Below are 25,145 nucleotides of genomic sequence, written 5' to 3'. Positions count from 1 at the left end.
ACGAAGGGCTGTAATCTATGAGGGAATAAAGCAAGAAAAGTTGTAAACATTTCGAAGACATAAATCAAAGTACACATTTTCTCTATTATTCTAAACTATACTGTGCTAAACTGTACTAAACTATTGCTAAGCTGCAATTGTATATTGTATATTGACTAGTGTTTTTGCAGTCGGTTTTTTTCAAATTTGATATTATTGAGCTTTAGAGGCCAATCGATATTGTTTTCAGTATGACTGATATAATACATATTATCTTAAAGTTAATTGTCTGAGAACCAAGAATTATTTCTTTATTTATGCTGTCAGACTATATCAGGGTTGTTATCGTTAACTAAACTAAAACCATAAAAACATGTTTGATCATTTAAAAAATTACAATAAATCCAGTTAGTAAGATTTCCGATTTAACTAAACACAACGAAATGCAATAAATCTAAAACTGAAATAAAATTAATAAAAATCTAGTAGATTTTAAAGACAATTTATACAAATACTAAAAAAAAACCACAACCACTAAATTACTAAAACGGTTGCTAAAGTTAAATTGCAAATAGAAAATACAAAAAAACTATTTCAAAATATTAACAAAAACTAGAATAGTGTATTAATGATATTAAAATAATACTGTACTACAACTATAAAAACATTATATGCTTTAATAATATTAAATATTACGTATTATAATAATAAGAATTACATATTAAAATATTTTAATGATTTTGATTTAAATACTATTACGTATATTTTTATTGTTTTTGTTTATGGCATTGTATTGATGCTAAGTTGTGATTTAAATGGTCGGAAACTTATTTTCAGATTTCTTTTGGGATACATCTAAAAATGGCTTAACATTTTCTTTAGAAAAGCACTATTTATTGGTAGACTTAATATTAAACAACCGATAACCGATAAGTTTCAAAGAGTGAATATCAGTAGTCCATCTTAAGTGGGATACTGTAAATCATATTGAATGCATGTTATAGTGGTTTGCATAGCCTAGTAAAAATGTAGTTTGTTGTGAGTGTAACAGGATAGTTTATTATAGTGTGGTATAGAGCAAACACTTATTAAGAAAATGTTGTTTTCACACTATAGTATAGTAGGATATGTTGTAGTAAGATCTGATGGGAGCACACTGTCTTATCAGCTTCTGTTTCTTGAGTACAGCATATTCGAGCAAGCTGCACTGCAGCACCTGCACCTGCGTCTGGCACAACCACACACACTACATCAGGGACCCTAGAGCTCTTGATCGCAGCCTGATTATTCATGAGACGCACACACTGCCACACTGAGACGTGCTGTAATGAGGAGAGCTATTGGTCTAGCGTCAGCAGGTGAGAGCCAATATATCTATACTTTCTCAAGAAAAATTATATTAACTGGATGTAATAAAAAAAAAACAGCATACCAGGGACTGTGTGGCAAGCTTTGGCACACTCCTCCAGTGACAGGAAGTTCTATTGCGATTCTCTCGGCAGCCCCCCAAATATGAAGTTTTCGCACTTCTTAGTGACAGGGTTAAAGTGCCAGCGAGCGAAGCGCCATACGACAAGGTCCCACCTTCTTGGGCATCAGACATTCGCGCTCTGAGAGCACAAAAAAACGAAACAGATACATGTACAGAAAATGTCTTTTAGAGAACAATAGCACATCTCCAAATTTGACAGCCTGTGTTTCTCAACATCGGCCTAAGATCCAGTGGAATCATTCCTCCCTCTGTTCAATTACACAACTACTATCTTCTTGATAAAAAAAACAAGCAAACAACAGGACTACACAACAATCAAAAAAAACAGGATGATTTAAAGGGCCAAGAAGAAGACTGAAAACTCCAGAGAGTCTACACTGTAAAAAAGTGAACATGGGTTCTAAGTTGGATTACTAGAACTATTTGAGTCTATTTACTTCGTATTTCTGCTTTCCTAATCGTAATTGATTATTGTACACTCATTCAACTTGAGCGCATAGAAATTCACAGACACTCAAATATCTCACTTTCACCCAAAGTATAATTTCCCTTTAAAAGGATCTCCGCGCCAGACGTTTTTTTCTGACGTAATGACGCACGAGCCTGATTTCAACTTCTGTTGCTCAGCTGACAACCGCCATTTTTTTCCTCCGCACTCGATGAAAAAGGTAGGTTGGAAGTTTGTTTTAATTAATATACTCGAAAATGCAACTTTTGTACGTGTGTTTTAGTTGTCCTATGAGTTAATTAATGTTGTTTGGTGAACATGAATACTAACGTTAACGTTAATTTTTGAACGTACGTCTGCGATATAGCGTTACTGAACATGTTTTATGTATACAGTATGTTGCATTTACTCGTTTGTTTTATAAAAATGTGTTCAGTTTGGATCTCGGCAGTGTGTGTATAAAATTATTTTTTAAATTGATAGCTCAAGTTAACGTTAACCGTCTGTGCCGCGCGAGATATTGGAACTGCTTTGGGCGGGAAGTGCTCGGGGAGCGGGATAAAATGCTCGAATTTGATTTCTTGCAGTAAAATATTGAGTGTGCTTTTAAAGTAATGTTTGTCTGTTCTTTAATTTTGTCTTTGAAAAAACGTTAGCTTTGATTTATTCATCGATAATTTTTTTTCGCCCAGAAATATGATGATGATTATGAAAGTCATTGGGTGCGTCTCAATCAGCTCCCTAGTTAAACAATCAGGGCACTGATCAGGGGGTCAGCCCATTGACTGATTCCCTTATCAGTGCCCTGACTACTGAACTAGGGAGCTGATTGAGACGCACCCATTGTGCTTAACGCTAGCTTCATTTGCCTCGCTCACGGTACTAGCTTCATCCAGGAAAAAAAATGTCAGGGTTTTCTTTAGTAGAAAATTATGAGTTCTTTTTGTAGAAATAGTAGTATTTTCACAACTAATTAATTACTTGACCTGTAGCAAACCATTTTCTACCACTTAAAATTTAACTTTTTTTCCTCCCCTTAGAATCAAAAGCTTTTTAAATATTTGACGACTGAGGAGGACACTTTGCTATAACGTTGTTACATGGTAAGTAATTTCTATTAATTTAAGTAATTTATTCTATAATAGATAATATTAATTACTAATGTTGGATATGTTTGAGTAAATTCCATCTAATGTTATTGACTTGCATTTTATTCTCATTAAGAATTTTCCAACTAAAATTTGCATTAACTCACCCTTATGACATTCTGAATGCATGTGCCTTTTTTGATTTTCAGAAAAAATATCTCTTTTGTTGTCCATACAGTGTAAACCAATTTTGAAGCTCAAAATGATTTACGGTATATGATGTGAAATGTACAGTATTGTGCATGTAAAAGGTACACAAGTACTGGCTGATTTAATATGAAATATATATAATAAACAAATTTGTAGAAAAAATGATGATTTTGTTTTCACTAGATAAGACCCTTGTTCCTCGTCTAGGATCGTGTCGAGCCCTTTGAAGCTCCACTGAAACTGCAATTTGGACCTTCAACCCTTTAGTAACCGTTGAAGTCCACTTTATGAAGAAAAATCCTGGAATGTTTTCCTCAAAAATCATAATTTCTTTTCGACTGAAGAAAGACAGACATGAACATTTTAGATGACATGGTAAATTATCAGAAAATTTTAATTCTGGAGTGAAACTAATCCTTTACAGGGTTAGTTCACCCAAAAATGAAAATTTCTTTAATTAATTTACTCACCCTCATGTCGTTTCAAACCCGTAAGACCGTGTTCATCTTTAGAATTAAAATATCGGAATCTGAACCACACATAGGCAGCAACATCATTGCACTTTTCAAGGCCCAGAAAGAGTGGTTTACAACCTTAATGTTATGAAGTGACGAGAATACTTTTTTGTGCGAAAAAAACAAAACAAAAATAATGACTTCGTTCAACAGTTTCTTTTCATCTCCTATGCGGTTCATGTAGTAAACTCAGCGCAGAGCTTTCTGGATTCCACCCCAGAATGCTGGCTCAGTATTGGCAGACGCTGTACACGTGAGCAGCAAGACACATATGTATGATGCTGACGCAGGAGCTTGCCAATAATGAGCCGGCATTCTGACGCGGAATCCGGAAGCTCTGTGCTGAACCACTTTATTCAATGCAATATAGTTTTGGTTATTTGAACCACAACAGTTACTTTCAAAAGGTGATTTCTTCTATTTTGAATTTGTAACATAGACATCAGCGTTTGAATCTGAATAATGAACTTTTGTATACTTCTGTGATATATACTTTGGCCAGTCTTTTAATACAAACTTTTATAGTTTTGTAAAATGTTTATATTTTCTTGTGCTTTGCTATCCTTGGCGAAATCTGATTCTCTGTTACAGATTACTCTGATTTTTAAAATAAGAAAAATCATTTTTGTATCAATTGTTTTATCACAGACTGAAAACATTCACGTGAAAAGAGTGTGTCCTGAAGGCCCTCATCGTTTTCCTGGGGAAATCCTCAAGATCTTATCAAGGAGTACCTTGTGAGTTGAGTTGAAAGTCCGCATATTCTATTTGATTTTATTTTTCAGAAAAACTACAAAATGTGTTTTGTAGTTATGAACGAAAAATGTAAAATAAATAAAATAAATATGTACACTACTTTAGGAGAACCAGCAAGATGATTGCGAGGGTGAGCTGGAGCAGTTCACCATGGCAGTGTATTTTATTCGGAAGGAGGGGGGACATCACAAACCACCGGCTGACATAAGTGTCGTCATCAAGGCTGTCAAAGTTCTGAATGAGCTGCCTTCGTTCACATCAGCTTGTGCCTTGCTTCTCGGATGATATACATCAACAATCTGGCTTATCCAAAACCACTTCGGTTTACATTCGAGGTATTCCAGAAAGTTCTCTTGCAGCTCGATCAGCACAAGATGTCACCAAAAAGTTTCAAAGTCTTTTCAGGAGACTACAGTGTACTTGCAGTAATGTTTGAATGTGCATGTGTTTTGAAAGAATGTCTCTGTTTTAGTTGGATGTTTCATGTGTTCTTATTGTAAGACTATCCATTTATTCAGTCATATGTCTAGTGTGTAGTAGTTCGAATCTGTAGGTGATTGGTTCCCTTTACATTGGTGAAAGAGTAATTACCTAGAAATTAGCACTTCTAAATGCACTTTTTTTTATAAAAACATGGCTCAGTTTAGGGCATTGCCTGTAAGCTGTTCTAAAGCACTTCTAAATGCACTTATATGGTTCTATTTTAAGAATATATGAAAGGGATAGTTAACCCAAAAATGGTTCAAGTTGTTCCAAACCTGTATGAGTTTGGTTTCTTCTGCTGAACACAAAAGATGATGTGTTGAAAAAGTTGGTAACCATACAGTTAACCGTACCCATTGACTTTCAGTCTTTTTTTTTTCCTGCTGGAAGTCGATGGGAACGGTCAACTGTCTGGTTACCAACATTTTTCATCACATCTTCTTTTGTGTCAGCAAAAGAAACAAACTCATACAGGTTTGGAACAACTTGAACCATTTTTGAGTGATCTAACCCTTTAATTGTTTTTAAGTGGCTCATTTAAGGGCATAACCACTTTTTCTTTTTATAAAAATATGCAGTGCAAAGGCAACTTTGCAAAAAGACTTATGGATGTAAAGTGTGTCAGTAAATAAAAAATTTAATTGGCACAACAATATATAAAACAGTTTGTAATATGAAAAAAACACTGTATAAATCTAAATGAATTAATGGTAATAAATATCTCTAATGCAATTTGAGACTTGTGTGATCGATCTAGTGAAATTAAGTTGAGAAAATATAATTATTTAAGTTGAGGAAACATAATTTTTTTTTAGGTGTTACCAATTGAAGTATTTTTTTTAAGTTGATCTAACTGCAGTAAAAAATTAATATATTTAAGTTGGAATGCAGTGAAATTAAGTTAGACTAATGTAAATAATAGGATTGAATGAACTCAAATAATATAAGTGTGATTAACCTAGTTGAAATTAAGTTGATAAAACGTGATAATTTAAGTTGAGAAAACTTTTGCTGGCTTATTATCTTTACCGTAATACGACAAAAAATCTTTCCCATTACTGTAAATCTTGTTAAACATATTTAGAAGAGCACTAAACCAGATAGATAGATAGACAGACAGATAGATAGATAGATAGATAGATAGATAGATAGATAGATAGATAGATAGAAAGATAGATAGATAAAACATATAGATAGATAGATAAATAGAACAGCAGATAGATAGATAGATGATAGATTGATAGATCAAAAGAAAAGAAAAATAAAAAGATAGAAGAAAGGAAAAACATAAAAAAAAAACATAAAAAAAAAAAAAACAGCAGATAGATAAACAAGCAGATGGATGGATAGATGTCTTAAAAATCTAGACAGATAGACAGTTGTCTAAACAGACATATATTAGATAGATGATAGATCAGAGATAGATAGATAGATAGAACAGCAGACAGATAGAGATAGATAGATGATAGATTGATAGAGCAGAGATAGACAGAGAGATAGATAAGCAAACAGACAGATATAAAAAAAAAAGACATAAAATCTAAACACATATATATAAAAAATACATAAACAAAAAAAAAATATAAAAAAATGATATATAATAAAAAAACAGATATAAAAACATACAAAAACAGACAGATATACATAGAAAAACATACAAAAACATACATAGATAAAAAAACAGAACTGCAGATAGACAGATAGATAGACAACAGCAGATAGATAGATAGACAGAGCAGCAGACAGATAGAGAGATAGATGATAGATTGATAGATCAGAGATAGACAGAGAGATAGATAGATAAGCAGATGGATGGATGGATAGATAGATGTCTTAAAAATCTAGACAGATAGACAGATTGTCTAAACAGACAGATTAGATAGATAGATGATAGATTGATAGAACAGCAGACAGATAGATATAAAGACAGATAGATAGATAGATAGATAAGCAGATGGATGGATAGATAGATGTCTTAAAAATCTAGACAGATAGACAGATTGTCTAAACAGACATATTAGATAGACAGTTAGATAGATGATAGATTGATAGACCAGAGATAGACAGATATATAGATAGAACAGCAGACAGATAGATAGATAGATAGAACAGCAGATGGATGGATGGATAGATAGATGTCTTAAAAATATAGATAGATAGATAGATAGATAGATAGATAGATAGATAGATAGTCTCTGTTTATTCCCTAAACAGATAAACACTCATTTTCCTGGTGAGGAGGTGTAGGCACAGAGCCAGGTGAGAACATTACACCTGGAAGTGTCTTCACACACACACACACTCAAGCTCTCAGTCATGGTAGGAGGAGAGGAGACTGCGGAGTCTCCAGGCCAGGACCAGCAGACTGAAGGACCAGCTTCATCCATCAGGCTGTCAGGAAGCTGAACTCGCTCCCGAACTTACCCCCCCGTCCCCTTCTGCCTCAGGCACCACTGAACTATGAACCCCCCCACCCCCCCCCCCCCCCCCAAGTCCCACATCCCCAGGTCCTTCCACCCCCCCTCCCCCCTCTAACATACGAATGTCATGCACCAGTCACTTTGTGCAGCAGTGGTCCTGCTCACTACCTCATTCACCATGGATCTGACATCATTCTACCTCCTCATCAGTCAGTTTAATAAAATAACTGCTCTGAGCCCTTTGTCACTTTGTCACTTTTAATCAGACTGAATAAGATATTTTTTTTATGCACTAAAAATCTTTTTATCTGCACTGTTTGTTCACTGGTTTGCACTCTATCTGCCATGTGCCTTGCGCTGCTTTTATTTAACCTTATTTTTATTTTATTTTTTCTATATGTCTTTTTACATTCCCTTATTGTATAGTTTTATCCTATATTTTATATTTGATCTAGATTTTTAGGCTCTACTGTTAGTGTTATCTGTATGCACCGGGGGTCTGAGAGTAACGCAATTTCGATTCTCTGTATGTATGTACTGTACATGTGAAGAATTGACAATAAAGCAGACTTGACTTGACTTGACTTTGATGGTTTGTGTCCACCTGTGTCTCCATATGGCTGATCAGTCAAGCCTGTCTGCGGTGTGACACAGCGTGCGCGTTACTCATTCAGCAGCGGTTGAGTGTGACAGGCTCTCGTGTTCACGCTCAGATTTTACTGCTGTGTCCACAAATTCACTCCATCTTCCATATGTGCGCTTGTGTAAAACATTAACCCACATTTTGCAAGTTTGTCTCGAGTTCTAAAGCAGATAGTTTGTGTTGTTGTCTTCAAGTCCATTCAGTGCACCCAACTATTAGTCCAACTATTAACCAAAACATGTTTCAAAGGAAAACGTGAGTGGTGAGTGAGTTACGTGCCAAGGTTTAATACTTAGGATTATGGGTTTGTTTACATCACTAATATGAGAAATTATAACATTGATGTCTCACTTAGTGTACAGTGTGAGTGTGCCACCTGACTCAAGCTGATATCCACCGGAGAAAATCAAAAACATTTCACTCCTCACGGCAGAAAATCATTGGACAGCTCCGTCCTTCTCTCTGCCTCGTACGCACACACCGGAAACAGGCCACTGCGGTTAGCAAGCTAGCAGGTGAACTAAAAATAATACTGTTTTCAGGCACATTAATTCCCAGGCGTTGTGTAGAAAGTAGGTATATTTTCTCTACTCACTGCTGCGAAACATGTCCACATCCGCAAGGAACACCAAAGAAACATCAAAAAAACTACAAAAATCCAACAAAAAACAAAACAACAACAAAAAAAAGGTAAACATCAGGAGGGGACTGCAGGTGTCGAGGAAATGACGCACGGTAATGAGTCCTAAAAGCTGTTGTTCACACCACTTTACACATCTAACGGCCTCTTTGGCAATCGAGTCAGTTTTGCGAGTTAAATAACTGTGTCTAGAGGCTGAGTCATACAGAGGTACTGACCTAATATGAATCTGTCGTCATTCAGTGCCTTTGTTGCCCAATTTACAGCAGCAGCGTGTACTTTTTCAGCCAATTTCGAACATATATACACAACCAAATTTCAAAAGGAAATGAATCGAGTGTTATAATTGTCAGAGCAAGTATATCTACACACCTAGGTGATAAATGTCAAACATTTGACCCACTTTCGAACATACTATTGCAACCAAATTATGCTCGTTATTCAATTCGTTGCCAGAGCAAATACTGTATTAACACCCCTAGCTTACAAATGACAAGTACTTGACATTTTTCCAGTTGCAAATACACAACCAAATTTCAATCATAATGTAAGTAGGTCAAACAGTTGTCAGAGCTAATAATTGACCAAAAAAAGACAAGTACTTGACCCATTTTTCCTCATAAATATGCAACCAAATTTAATTCATAATTGAATCAAGTCAGATCAATGTCAGAGCAACTATACTGACATTTCTAATATACAAATGACATGCAATTTTGGTTGCAACAAATTAAATTTTGTTGCGAAATTAAAATTTTCGAATATAATATTGCAGTCAAATTTTGTTTGTAATTGAATCGTCAAAACTTTGTCAGAGCAAGTTGACAAATGGCAAGTATGATCATAAATATACAACCAAATTTCGTTCATAATTAAATAATCTGATCGCTGTCAGATCAACTATAGTTTCATTTCTAGTTGTTACCGTTTTTGATTGTAATTATGTGCAACCAAATTTTGTTCATAATTTAATCAAGTCAAAATGTTTATATATTTAAATGTGAATATATTTACATTTCTAGTTGACAAATGATAAGCACTTGATGCATTTTTCAATGTAATATTACAACCAAATTTCATTCATAATTGAATCAAGTCAAGTTGTTGTCAGAGTGAATATGTTAACACCGCCATTTGACAAACGATAAGTACTTGACCCTTTTTTTATGTAAATATGCAACCAACATTTTTTGTTCTGAATCTGAATTGTCATTCCAGTGTCAGAGCGAATATTTTCACCCTTGATTGACAAATGAGATTCATGGCATCAGATGAAAAAGGAAAGTCATTTTCTTTATGCCTTTGAAAGTTTACATAAACTTGATGACTTTGTAGTAACATGCATGAATAATGTTTTGAATTACTGCTTCTACTCACCATTCATGGCACTTAGGTCAATGCTGGTGTCTTTGGTCTCGATACGAGCGTTCTTGCCATCCTCGCTGTCTTCGCTAAAGAACCCGGAGCTCTCCTGAGAACTCTCCATGAAGCCATGCCTGCGTTCCCTCGAGACCTCATCATGTTTCCTCAAAGCCTACAGGAACATCCAGACTGGCCCCGTGGGAGTGGAGAGGGTTGGGTAGGAGAGCTGGACCAGCACTCAGAACCTTGGCACACACCAGAACCAGGAGAACTGAACCTAAATGAAAGAAAAAGAGATATTAAAAGCTCACGTTTTGAATTTGGATTCCTGCAATACACAAATCAGAATACACAGCAACAAAGAACCAAACCAATTCCTTCACCTCAAATGAAACTTTCTTAATAGCTTCAACAGTGACAGATGGTTTCAAGGATGTATGCATCCATCAAACACTGTCTGGAGACATCTTTTGAGTCCCGGCCCTTATGGGCTTCAACCACAGCTGGCTCTGTATCATCCCGGCTTATTGTTGTCTCTCAAACCACCCGGTCTTATCTTTCCTCGCCCTACCAGGTCACCACAGGATTAGCATTGGTTTAAACACTGGATAGCTGAAAAAGGCGGCGACTGGGTAAGAACTGCTCTTCTGTTGGAGCCAAGTTGGATTTTAAAAGCCAATTACACAGTTCTCTAATTCTGACATGGCTTTAGTTTTTGTTCATGGATCTGTTTAATGAAATACATTCTCTAGCGAGGCTCGGTTTAATTAAGGAGGCCAGCAGGCTGACGTCTCGGCGACTCTGGTTTTATATTTAGAAAGTGTGTGATTGTGTGGTAATTAACAGGGTGGAAAACCGGGCACTTCCTGCTCCAATTTATGAATCGGTCAACTTCGCCTTCTGGAAATGTTCCAGTGGTTTTAGAGACCAGGGACATCCAGTGAACTCAAGCCATGCAATGTTGTGGAAACTTCCAAAATGGGACACTGCTGGAGAGTTTAATCCCAAATAACCATATGACATTTACTGAGTAAATCTGAGAGAATTAAAGATTAAAAGACCACTTTATTTTTCGAAAAACATTCTTCATTCTACGTTCTATTCACGTCAGATTTTGGAAGTCTGAATATCCAGCGATCAACTTGGAAAAGTGCAACAAAATGTCTATTGAAGTTGAACATCAATACTTAGCTAGCATACAATTCTCCAAAATTTGGACATTATACAACTTCTTTGTTGCCATGGCACTTTCTTATTTGCTTTCACATACAGTGCAAAAACTTGTTGCACAGGCTTGATGTTGACGATGCTGAACATCTTTGGTTCTTGGATCCAAATAGATAGTTCAAAATAACATTTTAGAGCCAAGATTATCAGTGAATAATGACTTTGTGTCTGATCTTAATGCAAAACAATTTGACGACTTCAAAAGACTTGAAATACAATGCACAAGCAATATGGACTGTCATCATGCCTTTATTGACATTTTTGGAGCTTGACAATCACTAAATGGTCACTGGTCAACAACGGCCATACTAGTTCAGAATAAAAAAAGAAGTAATAATTACAGAATTTAAATTTAGATTCTTCCTAAACATCTACCAACCAGTAAAGCATCCCAAAAGTGAAGTACCAGACACAGTGTCACCTCTATCTCTGTGATGTATGTCTTTATTAGCCATCAACGTCCCACCCCAGTAAATCACATTAATTATGGTTGACGCAACCTTATTTTGCCTCAGTGGATTCCGGTTTCTGCAAGGCTACTTCTGACCTCGCTTGAACAGCGAATCGAGAATTTGCTGATGCCTGAACCCAAACACGTCGATCTCTAAGGAATGCTCTTTGGCCTTCTGCCCCAGAGATGCTCTCAAAGTTTGGACACACGTTAGGATGGTACATTAATCATAAAAGCTTATATCTCATTTATAGAGGCACTGCGGCAACAAACCCCATCCGGGATCTTTGCACTTGTGGAGTTGGATGAACCAAATGAAACATTTGTACATAAACTTGAAGGACAAAAGAAGAACTTGGAGGCACTACTGAAAAGAGGACATGTCATGTGCTAAATTTTTTGTAAGAAAAAAAAAATCTCTCTTTAGTCAGTTCTCTGAATTAATAAAAAATCTACTTATTTATGCTTATCATTAAATATTTAGTATGTTTCCTGAGACAAATAAAATATCCCAAAGATGTTTCTAACTTCGGAATGAAAATATGGGATATTTGGTCATTTAAAATCTTATTTCGGGAAGATCTGATGGTCAATAACCTGTCTACATCATGCCACTCCAAATAAAAACATAAATTAAGCAAAAAATGTTATGAAAATGTCCCAATGTTAAAAAACAAAACAAAATGGCAATGAAATATGAATCAGACATGTTCTTGACATCTTTTACAGTGTGGTTTTTATATCATAGAGCAGTCGCGACATGACAAGCGCCCACCTGTTTCTTTCTGATTTCAGACGTCTTAATATAGTGCGCATTCATCCGTTCAGACCAAGACGCCACAATCCTTTGCCATCTGATACGAACACAGATCCGTCACATAGCAGCTATTGTACTAAATATATGAGCAGTTCAGCCAGCGCCAGTATCAGACTCTCTCTAAAAGAGACGAGGAGCTTGAACACAGAATAAAATGATTCATAAATCATCAAACCCACCAAAGCTTGGCCCAATTTAAAGTGTGAGACACCTGGACTTCAGCAACACTCTGTGAATACATACGGCTGCCAATTAATTCTCAGTCTTAAATCCTCTCCATCTCTTTTCCTTTCCTATCAGAGATAAAGCCACATCTCAATCGAGCGGCAAGATAAATGCTGATGTCACCCGACCTGAATGGGTTTCTGGGCTGTGCCAGCTTACATTGCAGCAGTGCCTGTGGGTGCAGGTGGCATCGAGCGTTAAGAGTCAGATTTATAGTCTACAGACTGGCAGCTGCAGGTCTGCAGTGCTTGATACCGCTAAAGAGGGAATGAGTTGCACTATAGTACTGAATGAAGACCATTTAAATTGTTCTCCAAATGGTGCATTTCCAATTTTATGATGGTATTGACATGGTATAAACATGATACTGTAACTATAACCCTAATTAAATGACAACACAGTACTTCACAACACTACTACCTCAAAAACAGGGAAATACTTCAATATAAATCATGGTATTGGGTGATTAACATGGTATTTACATGGTACTCCAAGGAAATGTAAAAAACACTATGGTCTCTACATGGTGATCTTGTAACTATAACCTACATTAAATGACAATACAACACCTTGACGTAGACATCAAATGTTTACGATACACCAAAGTACTTCAAAAAATACCAAGGTATTTGTTTAAGGGCATTGTATTGCCATAGTAAATACCACAAAAAAACAGGGTAATACTTTGATATACATTATGGTATTGCTTGATTACCATGGTATTTACACGGTACTCCAAGGACCTACAAAAAAACACCATGGTATCCACATGGTACAGTAACTAACTAAATAATAATAATACAGTATTTTGACATATACCATGACATATATTGTATACTTTACAGTATACAAGTACTTTAAAGAATATCATAGAATATCACCATAGTAATACCACAAAAACTGGGCAATACTTTGATATATATTTTGGTATGGGATGATTACCATGCTAAATGCACATACAATTATATTTACATGATAGTCTAATATATCTGAAAGAATATCACAAAAACCATAACAACACAGTAAAACCATGTTCATGTCTTTTATACCATGATATTTGGACGGCACTATTATATGTTACAAAATACTTAAAGAGGGTGAGCAAATAATCAAATGCCAATTGAGTTCAGAGTGAAATGGGGTTTTGAACAGGGACTTGGCTTGAGCCTGAATCTGTGCTGCTCATTAGACTAAACAAACCTGACCTGTCATTGTTGTGTCTGGTCATCAGTCTGTCTGGAGCGTCTTTTGACCAGCACAATGTGTCAGCTGTGGCCTCATGGGCATGACAAGCCATCACACACCCAGCGTGCCAAACACAATCAGCGTCCACAACAGCTGCAAAATGTTCTTTTCTCAGTTACACGATGAATCATGCTGAAAATCCTGACTGGACCTGAACAGATCAGCTCGGTCTCTAGATAGGGAGGAAAAAGGGGCGTGTGCCGTAATCTGCACAACCTGATCAATAACACAAATACCTGAATGATTTCAGTGACCGCACTCTTCATGCTGGGGATCGTGACAAACAAATCATTAATGATCATCTCAGAAAAGAACAATGCCCTTTTTTCCTCACTCATGGAGACAATGAGAAGTATTAATGATGATGCATACTGCTCTCAGACACAATACCGAACAGTGTAAATCAAACCTTGTGATTACTGTACCCTATTACAAAACTAGTGACATGTATCAGTGATTAAATAATCAATAAGTTGGTTTGCATCACACATTAACATTATAATGGGCCTAGAAATATATTTAAATAGACATTATTTTATATATAAAATAGATTAGTTAGTAAAAAAAATCTCATTTGTACAGTACTAATAAAATGCATTAGCATTTTTATTACATATATTTAAATTATTAAAAAAAAAATTGTTATACATTTACATAAAGAAATCGTTCACACAACACAAAAAATACTTAACTCACCAAACACCAGGCACTGGAAAGACGCGACCGACATCTCTGCAGCTTTAAACGATCGCAGTGAGAAATTATCGCGTCAGTGCTTCAGTTCGTTCGCATGATATCATATGCGACTTACTGACCTCAATGTGCGCTACCGACGAGACGCACTAACACGAATTAATCATCGGAATTAAAAAACAAAAGGTCAGCTGATGGGCAGACGAGGCGCGAGACTGTGCAGAACTGATATACTGGGCAGAACGGCAAGCGTGACTGCGAGCAAAACTAGACGGCAGGCTTGTCTGCTGCTCTTCTAGCAGTGAATGGATTTGCAGCGATTTATTGAGGATTTTGGAGGGTTTTATTCCTGGCGCAGTGACTGCAGGCGAGCCGCTGCAGCGACGCAGGGTCCTAAACGCCGCGGACTTCTTTTAGAATAAAACTAGAATGAACAGCCAGCGATGGAATTCTGATGTCGACCAATCGGAAAGCTCCGATTATGACCAACAACGCAAGTTTCACGCAGTGCATAACCAACCAAGATTGTAAATAAATGCAAAAAAAAATACAATAAATGCAATAAATAGTTTATTATCGATGTAAAAAAATACATATTTTTTTTTTTGCAATTTTTTTAAAGAACGATCCAATTGCTGCTGTCAGTATCTTTTGGAAGCTTGTTTCCGCAGAAACAAAGAAAATAAAGTTAACTGCAACATTAAAGTTTTTAATTGCGCATTTAAATCTCACAATTCGATTTTTTCTCAAATGCTCAGAATCGCACGTTTATAACCTCAGTTGAATGTTCTTAACTCGTAAACGAGTTTACTTTTCACAATTCTTTTTTTTTAAAGCAAGGTAAACTCAGAATTCTGAGGAAGTCAAAATCTGGAAATATAAACTCAGAATTCTGAGAAAAAAAAATTGAATTGTGAGAGGTGAATTTTGAGGGAGAATCAAAATTGGGATATGTAAATTCAGAATCGAAAGAAATAAAGGCAAATTCGCACCAACTCAGAAATTTGAGAAAAATGTAACAATTTTAAGTTTATCTTGCACATACAAGATATAAACTTGTAATTCTAAGGAAAAAACTGAATTGTGAAATAGTTGCAATTACCTTTTTTAGAATATTTTTTCACAGTCGCCGAACAAGCTTCGTTAAGTATAGATTACATAACTATAATAATTCAAAACAGTCAATTACATACACAGTTTGAGATTTATTGCTCAGAACATAACAATACAAAAGTAATTTTTACATCACAAATTTAATAAATGCAGTATTTCTGCAAAACTGACATTATAGAAAGTTCAAGAACGACATTTCATATGCAGCCAATAAGATTGCATAAGCCAAGCGGGTCACTACAAGCGTAACGACTACGGTAACAACTTCATGAAAGGACCAAAAACAATATTCAATCCACGTAGCGATTTGTCTGACAACCTCATTACAGAATATATACAAGTCCAAGAGATTTGACGCAACTGCTTGTGAACAAATCCAGAACGAATGCCTAGAACCGCTGTGCGATGAGCTTTTTCTTGGCGTCGTGGGAGAATTTGTTAGAGCGGAACAGGTCACTGTCGTAAAACGCAGACAGGTTGTGGATGTTAATCTGTCGAGCCTGAAACCAAAAAAGATAGTGTTACAACACAAACTCGCAGATAACACATGCAACTTCAGTACTTATGGGGACTTTTCGATTTTAAACATCTATTAGTTACCTTGTCCACCAGATCTTTCTCAGGAATCTCAATGGTGTCCTGCTGGGCTCCGTAACGGTTGCGCTGATACGCAACCTGCTCAGAAACCAGCTGCTTCAGGACAAAGAGCAGCAGCTCGTTGTTGTCTCGTCTGAATGCCAGATACTGTGCAAACGTCTGTAAAAAACACAACAAATGCGAGTTCAGTTACCAACGTAACCAGGATCAGACAGAATCCATGGAGTCACTAGACTTGCAAAGTTACCACAAATGGAAAATCGACGGCAAATCGATATATAATCAGTTTGCTTACCTTCCGCATGCTCCTCATCACGCTGAACTTTTGTGTGTGCATGAAGCTTTCTAGCATGACACGGATAGCCATGTTCACGTCGTCCTCCAGCACGTAATCCCGCAGATGCATGCGGGCGTGTGCCTCGGCCATGCGGATCATGGACTCTATGTGACGCACAGTAATCGGGATACTTCCTGTAGCCTGCGAGACAGCATAAGATTACTCTGATGTGTCTGCGATAACTGCGTTTTCTGCATGCATTTACCGAAAAATTCCAGAATGGCCTGAAAATTGGTGGAACATTTTAAAATCGTCTTTGGCTTCAAATGCGACTCTTACCATAGACTCTTTACGTAGGTCGCTGTAAATTCGGGCCACCTTGTCTTGGTCCATCTGGTTAAGTTTCGGTCGCACCCGCTCTTTGGCGTACATGATGTACTTCTTGAGCAGCTCCTGAGGGATGGGCGGGACATCAAAGGTGTTTGGCAGCACCACCTCCTCTAGACTGGCCACGCCCCCTTCTTTGTTGCTTGGGTGATGTTTGATGTGGCTGCCCACCACAAAGCGAGCCAGCATTTCATCCTAAACCAAAGAGAATTATCGGTAAATCGATTGACAAAGCTTGGGCAGTCACTGTTATGGGTGTTTACATGATAACAATGTACTAAAAATGGAAAGGTTAATTTTTTTTACATTTTGCGTACAAGTGACATTTTATCAAAATGATCCCAGTTCACATGGATCCACGAAAATGGCTAATAAAGGCAGTATTATGTGTGCCAGGCCAGTAGAGCACGAGGTAAACTTCACACATACCTATACAATGAACACATAATATACAAGCGCATGACCTTTTTTGTAGTTTACACAGAGATGACTACAGTATTGTTTTCAAAAACTTGCACTTTGAAGTTTTGAAACTTTTCAGGCCCCCAAAATGCTGTTGTCATGTAAATAAATGGTCAAAATGCATAAAAAGTAAAAATACAAAATACACATAAAAAATTTTTTTTTTTTGAAAACTGTGAACAACCCTAAGATGTCAACAGACTCACCTGCACAGGATCGATGGTGTCTCTTACGATGCAAAGAATGTCAAATCGAGATATGATGGGCTCCGTCAGGTCCACGTTTTCAGAAAATGTGAGAGACGGGTCATAACGCCCACCTTAAGAGAAAGAAAACTTTCCTAAGAAAAATGATTGCTGCCAAAAACCACTGCTGCAATTTTTGGTCCAGCAGAAAGTAATTAAGAACATGACTGCATTTTAGATTAACATGCAACTCTTGAAGTGCCGATGGCAAAATTGTGACCCCTCCCAGAACACACCAATAGGATTGGCGGCAGCGATGACAGTGCAGCGAGCCTGCAGTGATGTGACGATCCCAGCTTTGGAAATGGAGATGCTCTGCTGCTCCATGGCTTCATGGATGCTGGTCCTGTCTTGATCGGTCATCTAAATAAAGAAGAAAAAACTATTTCACTTAAGTATTCAACTAAAAATTGCTCTAAACTGGTCCAAAAAAGGTGAAAGTACATCAAAAACATCTTTTAAGCTACAAACTGGTCCAAATTTTAATGCTAGCTCACCTTATCAAACTCATCAATGAGGCAGACTCCTCGGTCCGCCAGCACCAAAGCTCCCGCCTCCAGCGTCCACTCCCGACTCACGGGATGACGTTGCACGTAAGCCGTCAGACCCACAGCGGAAGCTCCCTGACCTGTAGAGAAGACTGCGCGACTCGCAACCTTCTCGATATATTTTAGGAACTGGGACTTGGCTGTGCCTGGATCTCCACATAGAAGAACGTTAATATCACCACGCACCTTGTGCTTCCCGCCTGTTGAGGGAGCCAGAAGACAACTGAGCATCTTTGACTCTGAAGGACTTTAAAGGACGTGCAAATTAATAGCTGTGAAAAGGATACCTGGATTCTTGGCTTCGCCGCCAAACAGAGCAAGCGCCAGACCACGTTTGATGTCCTCGTGCCCATAGATGGAAGGACCAATACTTGCGAAAATCTGGAAGGAAGTTGAGATTAATCTGGAGAAACTTTCGGATACACTCTGACGTTACAGCTCAAACTGTAATGTGTGACCACTGCTCACCCGTTCTCCGATGCGCTCGTCTTTGGATAAAGCCACGATGGCTTTGATGTCTTCATCGGTGAGCTCTGCCACTGCCACGCCCTCATCCTTACGGGCGATGTGATTGGCCAGGATTACAGTAGCGAACACCGGGAAGCCATTAGCCATGTTGAGAGAGCCATCATAGTTGTTGTGGTAGATTCCTGTGAGCTCCTGTAAAAATATACAATCTTGAGGTTATATTTTATTCAAATATATATCAAAGTATTATTTACAATGTTACATAGTAGAAAAATAGGATATATAAATACAAACATATTTGAAAGGTATTTCACTTGAATATTATTTTATATAGTTAGTGATATAAATATCCTAAGTAGATTCCTGTAAGTTCCTATAATATTCAAGTATTATTTGCAATATAATATAATGGGGAAAAAAAAAAACCACATATAGATGGACATATTATAATTAGTGCTGTCAAACAATTAATAACAATCAAAAATAAATTTAATAAAAATATGTAACACTTAAATATTAAATATTTTTTAATTCTTTCAAATTAATAAACACAAAAAAAATAAACAAAAAAATTTTATAAATAATATAAATTATATGACTACATATATGCATGTAAATATTTTCAAAATAAATACATGCATTTGTGTGTATTTATATATACATAATAAATATACACAGTACACACACACAAATGTAAACAAAAACTTATTTTGGATGCAAATAATTGCGATTAATCGTTTGACAGCACTAATTTTAATTAAATATTATATGATTTAATTAAAGGTAAAAAAAAATGTTATATATTACTAATAAATTACATAATTATGACAGAAATAACACAAAAGGCTCATTTTGATAACTTTAAATATTTACAGGTCCAAATTTTTTACAGGACATATTGTATTTACCGTACATATTTACTTTAATATTGCTCAGTAACACCAATTTTAGATTAATTTTATATAATATAAAGTGTTTTATTTACGATTTAATACACAAATCGACATTCAATTACGTTTAATGGCTATAGAGGTTCTGAAGTCCAAAATGAATAGTGAACTTCATGCAGAGCCACCAAACTGTTGTCTGGGATGAATGCAGGGCAGTTCAAACTGATTTGATTTGATAAATATTGTATTCATCAGGGTCTGTTGACTCACAATCTCGTCTCCAGGTTTGCAAGTGTCCACCAAGTCAGCCAGCAGGATGGCGTCTTTGGAGCGAGGCAGGCGGCCCGCCGCCACTTTGCCAGGACTCTCCTGAATAGTGATACGCTGGTAGTTCTGGTACACAGTCTGTGAAAGGCAAGAATCTCCATTAACATCAGAAGAAAAAAAGAGATGGCAAAAAGCTGGTCTCCTAAGAGCACATTTACATAAGCAGATAAAGCAAAGAGAATTTTCTTCAAACCTATATTAGTTTATTATTGAATAAGATGATTTAAAGGTTGATTAATCGCCACTTGCTAAATTCTGTTTAGAACAGATAAGTTAGTTTTTAGTTCCTTCCCCGAGAAATCAGTAATAAATAAATGATTAAATCCACCACTTTCTTTAAAGATTCACCCAAATGCACTATACTCTGATTTGCAAATCACACAGAAAGGTTTTCGTCACACACCTGCTCCATGTTGATCTCGAAGGGACCGAGTGACTGACACTCGGGACAGGAGCCCGGCTTCACCTCCTGGTTCTGGGACTGGAAGAAGGGTCCCAAGATGAAGTTACACTTGTTACAGTTGTATTTCACCATACCGAGCTGCGGCAGAACTCCAGTGCAGCTGGTCACCACACCGCTGGTGCGGATAAGCTGGTTCAGGTGAAGCTGCCTGCAGGAAATAAATAAATGCAAATAAATAAAAATGTTATTTATTAAATTAATTATATTTTTTAATATATTAGGAAAAACAAAAGACGTGGAGTTGCTCGTACCTGAGTGATCGCAGTTCTTCCACCAGCGGCAGGTTGCCGATACGGACGTGGATTTCTTGTGCGATTCTATCGTATTTGGGGTACATTGCCAGCACCACCTCTTTAGCGGCTTCGTCGAAGATCTTAAGCATCTCGGCGGGAGCCTCCGGCAGAAAATACGCTAGCACGTGCTCCCTGGATGCCAGCTCTTCATAGTTTACCAACAAACTCTCCTTATTTTCTGTAGAGATCGCAAAATATCAAGTCAAGAATCATCGAAATCAGTAATACGGTGCTCCCAAACGACCATCCGCCACCCACCTTTGCACATGTCGCTGATGCGCTCTTTGAACACATTGTGTCCGTGCTCGTCCACATGTGTGCGCAGGAAGTTCTTGAAGCGGTGGTAGATCTCCAGGCGCGGGGCGGCCATTGAAACCCACTCCCTGACCGTGTGGCCCTTCATGTCCTCCAGGTTCTCAATGCTTTCGATCATCTCTTCATCCTCGCCGTCCATCGCGACGCCATCGGCTGCCCTCTCCGCAAGAACCCGCTGCCTCTTCGTGGGTCGTTTGTCATCCTCGTCTTCACTGTCTGTCCATCACAAAACCAAAAACAGGTTTAAATGACAAAATAACAGTTATTTGTTTGAGTGGCTTGTGGAATGATTATTTTTTGATGACTGAAACACGCACCGTAAAGAAGCCCGCGTCCTATGCGGCCCATACCAAGGCCCTGTTCTCTGTCGCGCCGTCTCATAGCCGCTTCTGCTTCCGCACGAGCACCGGGAGAGAGCTCACTGAAGTCTTCATCCTCATCCAGACCTTCAGCTTCATAACGGTCCAGTTCTGGGATGGCACGGTAGTCTCTGTGAAAATTACCGCAGAAAAAATTAGGGGTGTAACAGTTCACGTATTCCAACCGAGTACAGGTCTTTCAGTTCGGTAAGCGTGCATACAGAAAAAAACGTTCCATGGTTTCAGGAAATTCAGACAATAAATTCCTTTGATGAATGCTCTTTGATGTGGCGTATATGGTAGTTTTTCTTTATATCTTGCCTCTGTATAATACAGAAGTTCTAAGCGGCCATGCATTATTTTTTTTTTTCCTTTTTGTTTTCTCGTTGTCACAACTTAATTTTCTCGTGATCTCGACATAACCAGAGTTGTTTTCTCGTAATAACGACTAGAATAACGAGTTTTATTTGATTTGTGTTACTTATGTATTTGATTTGTGGCTTGTTTTAAAATTTCAATTTAGTTTTGTTATTTAGCAGAAGCTTTTATCCAAAGCGACTTACAAATGAGGACAATAGAAGCAATCAAAACCAACAAAAGAGCAAATATATACAAGTGCTATATTACTATATTATTATAGTGTTATATTTCAGTTCAACAAAGAAACGTGCTTCATAAAAGGTCCGTGTATCTTTTGGTCATTCGATTTTTTGTTTAATTTTGTAAGTAGAAAAATGAAAAACAGCTCCTTTTTCGTTTTTAAATTTTTTGCAAAAAACGAAAAAACAAGAATTCGGCTTAATTTTTAGTTTTTTCGTTCAGGGTTAGAAAAATGAATAAACAGCTTGAATATTCGATTTCTACACGTGGGCGGGAATTAAACTCCCCTTCATGCTGATTGGTCAGACAAAAAAAAAGATCAAACCATGCTGTCATCAGTCCTTCTGCAGTTCCGCGCGGCAGAATAATGCTTTTGACTTGGGTATATTCAGAGCTGGGTAGATTACTTACAAATTGTAATTGTAAACCCATTGGTTAAATGCTGTATAGCCACCGGATTAATGACTGATAACTGTGTGAATGTCAACAAACTGGAAAACTTTCTGAGTGTATATAAGCGGTAGACTATTTTAGAAAGGAACATTTAAAAAAAAAAAAAAAAAGAGGAAGAGAAATCAATAAACGATGAATCATTTATTCCTATTGTGTGAATAATATGTAATCTATAAAAAAAGTAACTGTAGTCTGATTTAGTCTGACACTTGTGCACTCGCACACAGGAATGTAACAAGATTTACATAAATGTAATTAATTGCCATTTGGTTTGTTTCTCACCAAACCTTACTGTATACCTTCAGAACGTTTGGAATATAGCATACGCCACGAGATGCATATTATTTTATGACAGATTTGCATCCACTTAAAGAATGAAAAGTGAAAGTCACCGTTCTCTGCCATTAAATGGGTAAGTGCGAGCAGGACATTTTTGTGTGTCTGTTTCGGAAAAAAGAAGGTAGACCTAATAGAACAACATCTGACTAGTTACCCTAGTTAAATAAAACAGAAAAAAAACACGACTACTGTCAAGCACAGACCAGTATTGAAGTGCACAGGAAATATGCAGCAATCTAAAACAGTTTATTTAATTAATATTGAGAATTAGTTGATGTTCACCTGGATTTGTTCCTGAAGAGGGGAAATAATTTAATAAGTTGTCATTTATAGTCATATGGTAAAAATGCATATTTTTATTTGTGTACATTCAAAATGACTACAAAATGTCGTCCCGTTGAAAAATAAAGAAAACAACAGAATGCACAGCTTTAGCGCAAAAACATGAACCAATACACAGCTAGTAGGCTGCTTGATGCGCCTATTTTTAAAAGTCTACATTAAGGTTATTTGACGTTAAATGCATTATTTAAGTCATTTTAGAATAAATCACAGTATATATCATGATTAAAAAAGTGACTTTACAGTTTGGAAAATATGGTAGGCTATGAAATCCCCCCCAGCAGCAGCAGAGGACTAGTATTCTGCCACGAGGAACTGCAGAAGAACTGATGACAGTTTGATCTTTTTTTTTTTTTTTTTTTGTCTGACCAATCAGCAGAAAGGGGCGTTTAATTTCCCACCCACGTGTAGAAATCGAATATTCAAGCTGTTTATTCATTTTTCTACCCCTGAAAGAAAAAAACTACAAATTAAGACGAATTCTTGTTTTTTCGTTTTTTGCAAAAAAATTTAAAAAACCGAAAAAGGAGCCGTTTCTCATTTTTCTACTTTCAATATTAAACAAAAAAAATCCAATGACCAAAAGATACACGGACCATTTTGTCCAAGCAATAATAGAAGGAATCATTTAATTTTATAATTTATCTTAAATCTCATATCACTGCATCAGAATAAAAAAAAAAAAAGAAATGTTTAAGGGCACAGATATAGTTGCTAGACTAACTGCATTATTTTTTTGTATTTCTGGGGGATGAAATGTGACCTGGACATGTTTCTTGACAGGTTTCATGAGGTTCCTAATATAATGAACAACCTCTCACCTCTCCATCCCATCCCCGATCAGCTCCTCTCCGTCTCCGTCCTCCTCATCAGGAATAATGTCTCCCAGAATCCCCTCGGACTCGTCCTCAAACGGGGGCAGGTCTCTGCCGGGGCTGGAGGTCAGGTCACCCCGCCGTGAACCACGACTGGGGCTGGTGGCCATGTGCAACGACTCTGATGAATCCTGTTTAGAAGCAAAAACATGTTAGTGCTGTATAAGCAAGAGTCTTTACACTAGAACTGAAAGTCAGCCAAAATGAAAAACAACTAAAAAATAATATAATAGTAACTACATCAGGCTTGAGGTAATAACACTGAAAATAAATATCATTAATTTTGAAAAACAGACTTGTCAGTCAGCCAATATGTTAAATACTGAAGCACTACTATAATATAATTTAAGAAATGCCAGTTATAACCGTTGAACCACAACAAAGAAACTAGTTTTACCCACGTGGGACATTTTAAGCTGACTTAACTCTTCAACAGACAATATTTTTAATATATTTTTTTATGAATATATGACATACGTCAGTTTTAAATAAGGTAAAAACATATATTTCCCTCATATGTATATAATTCTTACAATTATTTTGTAATAAACAAAATAATTTTACAGTTACAGTTACAACAAACCATGTACTTAATACAGAAATCGAATTAAAACCACAACTTATGTGTAAATAGGAACTTATACTTATTGTATTTGTTGTAATATCTAGTTTATTACATTTTAACTTTATTAGACAATCCTACTAGGCAAGCCATGCACACTTCGCATAATCTCGAACATGTCTACTAACTTAAAATACTTTAAAACACATTCGAACTACATTCAAACGATTTATTTACATATAGATAGATAATAGACACAAATACACTCACCGCCATCTTCTGACGTCCGTCTTGAGCAGCGATTCGACTGTAGACTGTTTTTTCCCGGGAAGACTGACTTTTCGCGCGAAAAACTCCACGTGATCACAAAGCGCGCGAAGCGCTATGAATATGTATTGAGGAAGCGCGTCTGAGCACTGTGATTGGTCCGGTGGCAGCCGCGTCGTTCCGAACTGAACGTTCATTGGTTTGACGCGTGAAAAGGGGCGGGCGTATTAGGATTGACAGAGAATCGATAAGAAAAGCACGTTTTATCT

General features: G+C 36.9%; 1 protein-coding gene, 1 long non-coding RNA gene and 1 pseudogene across 2 annotated transcripts; 1 reads left to right on the top strand and 2 right to left on the bottom strand.

The window, feature by feature from the left end:
* LOC109062242 overlaps nucleotides 1–25,145 on the bottom strand; it is a 995,865-nt pseudogene that overhangs the window by 929,951 nt on the left and 40,769 nt on the right.
* LOC122141498 lies at nucleotides 1,877–4,768 on the top strand. The gene is made up of 4 exons (XR_006157842.1): nucleotides 1,877–2,139; nucleotides 2,960–3,022; nucleotides 4,381–4,469; nucleotides 4,594–4,768. It is a non-coding gene; the product is annotated as an uncharacterized LOC122141498 (long non-coding RNA).
* LOC109062193 (DNA replication licensing factor mcm2) lies at nucleotides 15,880–25,002 on the bottom strand. The gene is made up of 16 exons (XM_042748982.1): nucleotides 24,880–25,002; nucleotides 23,994–24,178; nucleotides 21,397–21,569; nucleotides 21,023–21,295; nucleotides 20,723–20,942; nucleotides 20,412–20,619; nucleotides 19,952–20,086; nucleotides 18,792–18,983; nucleotides 18,611–18,704; nucleotides 18,273–18,523; nucleotides 18,012–18,138; nucleotides 17,737–17,849; nucleotides 17,021–17,263; nucleotides 16,700–16,882; nucleotides 16,408–16,563; nucleotides 15,880–16,307 (listed from the first exon to the last, which is right to left on the bottom strand). The coding sequence occupies exons 1-16, from the start codon at nucleotides 24,883–24,885 to the stop codon at nucleotides 16,197–16,199; spliced, it is 2,670 nt and encodes an 889-aa protein (XP_042604916.1). The 5' UTR covers nucleotides 24,886–25,002; the 3' UTR covers nucleotides 15,880–16,196.

Source organism: Cyprinus carpio, chromosome B22, assembly GCF_018340385.1.
Source record: "Cyprinus carpio isolate SPL01 chromosome B22, ASM1834038v1, whole genome shotgun sequence".
In the NCBI taxonomy this organism is placed as follows: domain Eukaryota; kingdom Metazoa; phylum Chordata; class Actinopteri; order Cypriniformes; family Cyprinidae; genus Cyprinus; species Cyprinus carpio.
Note: the sequence above shows the minus strand (reverse complement) of the source record. Positions and strands in the feature narration are given on the sequence as shown.

Coding starts and splice junctions, on each gene's coding strand:
- LOC109062193 (XM_042748982.1), bottom strand. Junction 21,296..21,396: donor AGGACGCGGGCTTCTTTACG/GTGCGTGTTTCA, acceptor TGTGATGGACAG/ACAGTGAAGACGAGGATGAC. Junction 16,308..16,407: donor AGAAAGATCTGGTGGACAAG/GTAACTAATAGA, acceptor TTTTGGTTTCAG/GCTCGACAGATTAACATCCA.